This window comes from Somniosus microcephalus, chromosome 6, assembly GCF_052327205.1.
Source record: "Somniosus microcephalus isolate GS21.2 chromosome 6, FLI_Smic_1.0, whole genome shotgun sequence".
Taxonomy (NCBI): Eukaryota; Metazoa; Chordata; class Chondrichthyes; order Squaliformes; family Somniosidae; genus Somniosus; species Somniosus microcephalus.
Window position 1 is genome coordinate 30,943,567 of NC_140992.1, and position 10,017 is coordinate 30,953,583.

Below are 10,017 nucleotides of genomic sequence, written 5' to 3' on the forward strand. Positions count from 1 at the left end.
GCTTCAATATGTCAGTTTTGGCATGGCGTATGTTCCTAGGGTCATATTGTGTTGAACTTTGAAATAAAGCATTGATTGCCAAAATAATTTTGTGGCTCTATTCAACTGCACTCATCTGCTCCTGACTTAGTCCCATTCTCCTAGACTTTCTCACAGACTTCCATACATACCTGTACTTTGTTCAGTATAAATGTTGTAGTTGCCTTCCACATTAGTCTGAAGTGCTAGACTGTCTCTTTCCAACTAGTCAGTACGTGGAATGGTAAGTGTGAGACTGGGAATCAGGACATCAGTGTTCCTATCATTGCAACTGGTTTAGTCTATTTGAATTTGGCAAACACAGTGAAATGGGCACTATCTAGTCTCAATACTGCTCCTGCATTGGACTTTGATTAATGACTCGAGCTATTGTGCAAACCAATCTGGCAATTTTCTGTTTTTATTTCCAATTTCCAGCATCTGCAGTATTTTGCTTTTGTACAATTCTTAGTCCTATTGCTTTAACCAAATATTGTATCTGAATTTAATTTCTCTCATGGGATTATAATGCCGGTTTTACTATCCATTGCTCGCTTCGAGTGAAAAGATCATTTTGGTTAACGTACACAAAACATTAGCTTATTGTGTTGCTAGGCCTAAAGAAGCAATGCAGGTGTCTCTTTGAACTACCCTGGTCATTCTCAATCAAGGACTCAAAAGTAGATTGGAATAATAATAAATCTTTGATTTCAGATGTTTCAAGTCCTCAGTATTGAAAGACCTGAAAGACCACTTTATGTTCAAGCCAGTAACTGTGTGGAGGCCAATGAATGGATTGAGATAATCACCAGAGTGAGCCGTTGCAATCGGGAGAGGCTGCATGTTTACCATCCTTGTGCTTTTTTATCTGGAAGCTGGCTCTGCTGCAAAAAAACAGATGAAAAAGCTGTGGGGTGCACCAACTGTACTGGGTGAGTCATTCTGGTTGAGTGAAAAATATTGGCCCTGAATTTCCGATTGGAGGCTTCCTGCAGGCGGATGCCTCCAATCAGAAAAAAATCTACGAACTTACCTCCGTTTTCCTAGAACAGTATGTAATGGAACCAACCAGGGAGCTGGCTATCTTGGATCTGGTACTATGTAATGAGACAGAATTAATAAATGATCTCATAGTAAAGGATCCTCTTGGAAAGTGTGATCATAGCAAGGTTGAATTTCAAATTCAGTTGGAGGGTGAGAAAGTTGTATCCCAAACCAGTGTCCTGATCTTAAACAAAGGCAATTACAATGGCATGAGGGCAGAAGTGGCTAAAGTGGACTGGAAAAACAAATTAAAGGGTAAGAAAGTTGAAATGCAGTGGTGGACATTTAAGGAGATATTTCATAACTCTCAACAAAAATATATTCCAGTGAGAAAGAAAGATTTTAAGAGAAGGGAGCACCATCCGTGGCTAACTAAGGAAGTAAAGGATGGTATCAAATTGAAAATGAAGACATAAAATGTTGCCAAGATTGGTGAGAGACCAGAGGATTGGGAAATTTTTAAAAACCAGCAAAGCATGACTAAAAAAATAAGAGAGAGAAGATGAATTATGAGAATAAGCTGGCAAGAAACATTAAAACATATTAAGAGCTTCTACAGGTATATAAAAAGGAAGAGGGTAGCTAAAGTAAATGTTGGTCCCTTGGAGGATGAGACTGGGGAATTAACAATGGGGAGCAGGGAAATGGCAGAGACTCTGAACAAATACTTTGCATCTGTTTTCACTGTAGAACACACTAACAACATTCCAATAATGGATAATCAAGGGGGCCACAGGAAGTGGGGAACTAAAGTCAATCACTATCACTAAGGAAATAATACTCGGTAAAATAATGGCACTAAAAGACGACAAGTCCCCTGGACCAGATGGCCTGCATCCCAGGGTCTTAAAAGAAGTGGCTGCAGAGATAGTGGATGCATTGGTTGCAATATAGCAAAATTCCTTGGACTCTGGAGCAGTCCCAGCGGATTGGAAAACCGCTAATGTAACACCCCTATTTAAGAAAAGAGGGAGACAGAAAGCAGGAAACTATAGACCAATTAGCCTAACATCTGTCGTTGGGAAAATGCTGGAGTCCATCATTAAGGAAGCAGTAGCAGGGCATTTAAAAAAACATTCTTCAGTCAAACAGAGTCGGCATGGTTTTAGGAAAGGAAATCATATTTAACAAATTTGCTGGAGTTCTTTGAGGATGTAACGAGCAGGGTGGACAAGGGTGAGCCAGTGGATGTGATGTATTTGGATTTCCAGAAGGCATTCAATAAGGTGTCATATAAAAGGTTACTGCATAAGATAAGAGCTCAGAGTTGGGGTAATATATTAGCATGGATAGAGAATTGGCTAACTAACAGAAAGCAGAGAGTCGGGATAAATGGGTCATTTTCTGGTTGGCAAATGGTAACTAGTGGGGTGCCACAAGGGTTGGTGCTGGGGCCCCAACTATTTACAATCTACATTAATGACTTGGATGAAGGGATCAAGTGTAATGTAGCCAAGTTTGTGGATGATACAAAGATGGATGGGAAAGCAAGTTGTGCAGAGGACTCGGAGAATCTGCAAAGGGATATAGATCGGCTAGGTGAGTGGGCAAACATTTGACCGATGGAGTATAATGTAGGAAAGTGGGAGGTTATCCACTTTGGCAGGAAAAATAAAAAAGCAAACTATTATTTAAATGGAGAGAGATTACAAAATGCTACAGTTCAGAGGGACCTGGGGGGTCCTTGTGCATGAAACACAAAAAGTTAGCATGCAGGTACAGCAAGTAATCAAAAAGGCAAATGGAATGTTGGCCTTTATTTCAAGGGGGTTGGAGTATAAAAGCAGGGAAGTCCTACTACAACTGTACAGGGCGTTGGTGAGACCACACCTGGAGTACTGCGTACAGTTTTGGTCTCCTTATTTAAGGAAGGATATACTTGCATTGGAGGCAGTTCAGAGACGATTCACTAGGTTAATTCCAGAGATGAGGGGGTTGATGTATGAGGAAAGGTTGAGCAGGCTGGGCCTATACTCATTGGAATTTAGAAGAATGAGAGGTGATCTTATTGAAACATATAAGATACTGAGGGGGCTCGATAGGGTAGATGCAGAGAGGATGTTTCCCCTCGTGGGGAAATCTAGAACTCGGGGACACAGTCTCAGAATAAAGGGTCGCCCTTTTAGAACCGAGATGAGGAGGAAATTCTTTGAGGGTTGTAAATTTGTGGAATTCTCTGCCCCAGAGAGCTGTGGAGGCTGGGTCATTAAATACATTTAAAGTGGAGATAGACAAATTTTTGCAAGATAAGGGAGTGAAGGGTCATGGGAGCGGGCGGGGAAGTGGCTTTGAGCCCTAGATCAGCCATGATCTTATTGAATGGCGGAGTAGGCTCGAGGGGCCAAGTGGCCTATTCCTGCTCATATTTCTTATGTTCTTACCTGCTGGTTCCGTAGATACGGAAGCTTGCAATCCTGGGCGCCTCCTCTTCGAAATGGGGCTTCACGTGGGCCAGGCAAATCAATGGAAGAAGGGAACCCCCCTTCATACTTTTGACAGTTCCGTATGCACAGAACTGTCAAAAGTATGAATGGGGGTGACTGCAAAAATGCACCAACACACTGAAATAAAAGAAAAACCATTACATATATAAAATTAATTAAAATGCCATTTAATTAAATATTTTAAACAAATTTAATTTTTTGAAAAATAAATTTAAATGTTTTAAAGGGGCTAAAAATAACCATACCTTATTGCACAGGTTTTTTAATATTTAAATGATTGACAAAAATGTATTTTTTGTTATTTTAAACTTTTATGCTGGTAAAAGCAGGCCTTACGGCTGGTAAAAGCAGGCGTAAGAATTCTATGGCCTTTCAGCGGGCGGAAGTTGTAACTCTCCACCCGCAGAGGCACTTCTGGGGATTCGTGCGAAGATCGCAAGTGCCGGGTTTTAGCGCATGCGCTCCGCACGACTAAACCCGGCACTTGCGTGACCGTGCGCACCTGTAGGGGTCGCAAAATTCGGCCCATTATCTTGGCCATGTTCCCTTTAAGTGTGCAGACTGATTACGGACAAAAGCAATAAATAAAGATCAAATGGTACAATGCAACTAATCTGTAAAGATAACTACGCACTAACCTGCAGAAAGTGAACTTAGTACCAAGTTGAAAATATTTCACAGTTTAACGAGTTGTGCTTTGCCAGACTGGAGTCACTTGCTATGTGGTGTCCAGTTTGGTGTCTGCCTCAGAAATCATGGTGACCCCCAACATAATGCCTAACTCGCGAAGCTTGTAATCATGTTCGGAAACACTGATGTTGATTAATTCTAATTTTGTTTCCCTTGGCCTAGCATTGTCCTGTTCTAGTTTTTAATTATTTTTATATGAAAACATATATTTATAAACGTGTTTATTGGGCAACACTGCAAAATAATGCCGTAGTACCAGATTGTTAGAAAATCCAAGTCTGAGTACTAGCCCCAATGAAACTTGGCAAAGGTTGTTCTACAAGTAATTTTGGTCCAAATCTACTCAAGAAGTTGAAATAGAAAAGCAGATGTAGTAATGACTTCTGGGTAGCTGTTATACTATATAAATGTGATGTGATCTATTAATACTAAATGTAGGAGTGACATCTAGTGGGACAATAGCAATACAACACAGATTTATTCAATTTGGGCACTTTTGATCTTTCTGTAGTGTCTGTAATATCAGCCCATTCTGTACTTGATATGGTTCAACCCAATGCTGCTTTTCATTTGAGATGGGGATAAGATATAGTATAACTAGTCCAAATCAGTTAATCAGAGAAATATCCAAAGGAGTGCTTTCACTTTAACAAACGCAATAGTCTACTTCCTGCATTACTATTACTACAGTTTTTGTCTTTGCCTTCAGAGGTTCTCCAGCAAATATCCAGCTGGCCATTGACTGTGACCGTGAAGTTGAAAGGATATTTTCACTCTTCCAAGCCAACCTGCCTAGGCTGCAGAAAATGGAAGGTAAGTCTCCCCAGTGATTAATGTGAGTTTCTTATTCTCATCTCTTGATTTTAAATGTAAAAGTGAAATTAAAAACACACTTTTTCTATGTTTCTATACTTTTGACAGTTCTGTACGCACAGCCCGTATTTTCCGATCCCTACGGGTGTGTACGAGCTTGACAGATCGCACGCCTGCCCCGGAGAAGGGCCTCTGCGGGGGGAAGAGTTCCGCTTTCTGCAGAACCTCCGCCCACTGAAATCCCTTAAAAATCTTACACCTGGTAAAAGCAGGCGTAAGACCTGCTTTTACCAGCATAAGAGTTTTAAATTAAAATTTTCACTCATTTATAATTTTAAAATGCTTTTAAAAAAGGTAAGTTTATTTTTAGCCCCGTAAAAAAAACTTAATTTTTTTTCAAAAAATTAAATTTTTGTTTAAAATATTTTAATGTAATTTTAACTAATTTTATAAACATGATTTTTAAAAAAATATTTGATGTTTTGATATGTTTTTGGAGTGATCTCCATTCATACTTTTGACGGGTCTAAGCTGTCAAAAGTATGAAGGGCGATTCCCTTCTCCCATTGGCTCCCCATGGCCCAAGTGATCCCAGGGACGCTTGCGATCCGCCTGTGCCCCTGGGATACCTGGGCCCTGCGCATTTCATAGCACAGAGGCCCAGGAGCGGAAATGGCCAGGAAGCCTCCGATCAGAAAATACGGCCCATTATGCTAGATGTGATCTATGACATCATTATAGACTCCTTTGTCTGTAAACAAAGGACAGTATCTTGGAAAAACATGTTACTATGTTGACGCAGTCCTTTAAAGAAACTGGTGAACTAACTTATTGAGAGAATGTGAAGATTGCTGATGCCTTCAACACTTCAACTATGTTTTCAACATTGTGCTGGATTTTCTCTGTAGATGCTTGTGGGAGTATAGACGTGTATCAAGGTCCTCAGCTGGAGCAAGATGAATATGCCCACTTTACTATTCAAGATTCAAGAGTCACCTTTAAAACTCTTCAGCAAATAAATGTAGTTGTGGATCAGTTGGCTGAATTTCATGAACAGTACCGAATTAAAAGATCAACACATGCTAAATATGGCAGTGAGTAAGTATTGGTTTAATTTATAATTATTTCACTTCAAATGCCCTAGGGGGCTGGGGGGGTAATTTTTAGGATGCAACTGCTGCCAACGAAATGAAGTAGTTGGGCATGCACGGTTCCAGTGGTTTTCTGGTTGCTCTCGCCGGACTTCCCACAGATTGGTGAGAGAGAAAAGGGGTGGGGGGGGGGCGGGGGGGTTGGTGGTGGTGGGGAAAAGAGATCGCTGATGCCGAACTGAAGAAAATAAACATTAAAAGTTAAATTAACATTTATGTGCTGCTGAACTGAGCCGAGAAAGGAGGGGGAGGGGGAGGGGGTGGGGAGAAGAGATCGCTGATGCCGAACTGAGCTGAAAACAAAATTAAAATTAAAAGTTGAATTGGTGTTTCTGGCTGCTTATGTTGAATTGGTGTTTCTATCCACTTATGAAAGTTAACATTTATGCGCAGGATGTTTCTGCGCAGCGTCCGGTTCGTTGACAGCAGTCACAGTCATTTTTCACCTCGCCTGCCTGGCAGGAGACTAATGGGATCGAATTTACACCCAACTTGGTTTTACTTCCCATTGGCTTCAATGCTAAACATGAAGATGAGCTGCATGGTGTAGAGCTTCTGTACAACTGCTGCTTGTACCACTGCACCATGCTATTGTTGAGAAGACCACTCTAAGAATTTAGACAGTGGCAGTGCCAAAAGTCACATTGTTGCATTTCTTTGGAATGATTCTTGGATTTCTCAGTCATGAAGTAGAAACGAATTTCAGACAGTTTGTCATCTTAAGACTATTCTGAATATTCATTTTTTTTTTTTTGTCAGAGAAAATCCTATAGGAGCAAAGTAATCCGATGGAAGTGCAGCGCCAGATTGCTGCTGAAGCTCTACAGGAAAAGCCTCTGGAATCGCTCAGTTTTTTTCCCTCATGTGCTGGTGTTTATAAGGACGTGAGTCCGGCAAACCTGGCCTTTCATAGGTGTACAGAATGTTTTACTAATGGCGAACATTTATGTGAAGTCCACAGAAGAGAACTGATTTTAATGCACTTTAATCATCTGAACTTTCCCAGGTGATCTTAATTTATAATTTTTTTTAAAAACTGATACTTAGTATCAATTTTTTCAGATCAGTTGAATGATCCGTTTGGTCGTAACGTGGTTATTCATTGTGCATCCGTTCTGTGTATTCCATTTCATTTTCTACCGTGTTATGTTTCCGAGGATCTGCCCGAATTTTCTTAACATGCTTTAGGTATTTTTATATAGTTTAAATATTTTTCTATCTTTTAATGAGGAATGAACTGAGAGTGGAAGCTGTTAAATATTTGTTTCAATGCCTGAGGAAAATCTGTAATTTCTGCTGATTTGCCAAAATCATCCACAGTATTTTCCGTAGTAATTGTAATGTCCTATCCATGCACTCTCAGTATTCCTTGTGTGCTAAGTTCAGACTGGATTCTTTCAATATTCCCTATATGGGCTGTGAGCAGTTTGGCTTTGGCGTTCCCTGTTTATGCTGCTTTTCAGAGCCGAACATCATGCTATGTGGTTCCTATCATCTCAGAAGATAATAGCTTTAATAAATACTTGAATATTTTTGACCATAGTGTCAAGACCATAATAGTTTTTAAATATTAATATCCTGGACAATATGTGGAGGGAAGCCGTCGGTATCTCATCAGACATACTGGATTTTAATTACAAAGTAACTTAATATTTCCAGGTGCATCATAGAAATCAATAACTAAAGGTACGAATGATCAGAAACTGGTTTATAATGGGATAGTTTATATTAGTAATCAAAGAATTATGATGTAAATTCTACAACAACCACACACATGATCTTCAAATAACCTCTACTAACCCTAAGCAATTTGCGTTTCGTTCCAATTTGCTGAAGGAGCGAGTCACACTGGAGTACAGTTCTGCAACCCTCCGGTACCGATACTCGTCCAAGTGACCACTCTTGCTGTATAACCGTTCTGATTTTAAGGGTTTGCCTGATAATTTACCCCTCCCGGTTCCCTGAAGAGATGAATTCCAAAATTTAGGTTAAATGCAATGAAGCGCAAAAGCATTTACATCATCCAATAGAACCAAACAACTGAGAGAAAAAATTCCACACTTCCCTTGTCACGAACAAAAAAAATAGATTCTTGCTTATTGATTCAGTTCATTGCCTGCTGTTAACGTGATTTCCCAATAAAACACACATTTCTATTTGTTTCATTGACTCAAAAAGCACATATTGGCTGACAGTTGATTTCACCTGTTTTTTTTATTCGGGGGTGTGGAGGGTGGAAACCGAAAAGTAAAATCCAAAACTGAGTGTTGGCAGGATATTCAACTGTAGAGACCATCATAGCCAAGCCCAATGTCGTCTCCTCACGTGTACAGTTAGAATCATTGGCAGTGATTTTTTTTTTATTCGTTCATGGGATGTGGACGTCATTAGCAAGGCCCGCATTTATTGCCCATCCCTAATTGCGTAGCCTCCTCGAGTCACTGCAGTCCGTGTGGTGAAGGTACTCCCACAGTGCTGTTGGAGAGGGAGTGCCAGGACTTTGACCGAGACGATGAAGGAATGGCGATATATTTCCAAGTCAGAATGGTGCCGCCCCCCCCCCACATCTTCCCTACACTAGAGGCACTAAAGCTAATTGCAGTGTTCCTACCAGCTAAGGTCAGTCAACCCAACAACATTAAAGTACACTCCTCAGGCCTTTCTAGACTGTATAGTTAAATATTGCATCATGTGGTACTTTCACCCACTACGCCTTTGGGTGAATTCCAGAGCAATTAACTTTAATTCTGCCTGTCAAATACTTCTAATTTTTGGGATTAATTACAAAAACATAGTGATTACTGTTTGCGGGGTGGTGGATATATCAAGAGGTCTTATTGTGTGAACAGTTGGTGAAATCCCATTTTGGAAAAGCATGGGCTTTTGAAGTGACTCAGCAGTACGTTTGTTCTTGGCTGACTCCTTAGTATACTTTATGTTGGGTAATTGCAGAATGTCATTTTTTTGAGACTATATATAATGTAAAATAAGCAGTCCCCTAAGAATACAGCATTCAGTAAAAGAGAAGTTATCTTGTGTTCCTGATTGTCAGCACTGATTAGAAACTCAAAGAATGAAAGCATATGATTGATAGCTACCAGCTGATTGAGCATTGTATAGACTGTTGAGCAATTTGGTACATGAGTAGGCATTTTCCAGACAAAGTCTGCTTTATATTTTGATGTCTATAGTTTTATGTTCTCTTGAAAACGATGGATATTTTAATGTGTGTATGTTGAAAAGCCACACTGCTATATTATGTTGTATATTAGCTTTACTTGTCTCAAGGAAATGTACTTTTTTTTTTTTTAAAAGACCCAGCACTTGTTTATCTGCATGTTAGTGTTTTAGAAATGTATTTTTATTTAAATTTTATTTTCTTATCAAAATATTAAAACATGAATTTGAAATTTACTCCATACTTGTGCATTTGTAGATATTTTGAGTAAAGATGTTTATTCATTTTCTGTCAGTCTATTTGTGTGCATGTACTTTAGAGCATTCTGCATCTATCTAAACTGTCATGTAGACACCTCTCTTGTTACAACCACACTCCCCTTGTCTTCAGCTTAGCTCAAGGGTAGCAGTTTCTCCTCCTGAGTAAGAAGATTGTAGATTCAAGTTCACACCAGGGTTTGAGTATAAAATCTAGGCTGACACTCCAGTGCAGTACTGACTTGAGTATTGCATTGCCAGAGGTGTCATCCTTTGGATGAGATGCTAAACTGAGGCTTGATCTCCTTGTTCAGGTGGACATAAAATACACCATGCCACTTTTTTTTTTAAGACAACCTGGGAGTTCTCCCAGTATCCTCGCCAAAATACATCCCTTAACCAGCACCACCAAAACATTGGGC

At 39.8% G+C, this 10,017-nt stretch overlaps 1 protein-coding gene across 2 annotated transcripts in view; it reads left to right on the forward strand.

Annotated features, from left to right (window-relative positions):
* The window catches only part of rasa2 (RAS p21 protein activator 2), a 191,712-nt gene extending 182,133 nt beyond the window's left edge, over positions 1–9,579 (forward strand). For both annotated transcript variants that reach the window (XM_085989925.1, XM_085989926.1), the window contains 4 exons: positions 733–950; positions 4,906–5,009; positions 5,918–6,107; positions 6,920–9,579. In XM_085989925.1, the coding sequence (XP_085846051.1) occupies positions 733–950; positions 4,906–5,009; positions 5,918–6,107; positions 6,920–6,944 (537 nt within the window). In that variant the 3' untranslated portion in view covers positions 6,945–9,579. The remainder of the gene's footprint in view (positions 1–732; positions 951–4,905; positions 5,010–5,917; positions 6,108–6,919) is intronic.
* The last annotated feature ends 438 nt before the right edge of the window (positions 9,580–10,017 follow it).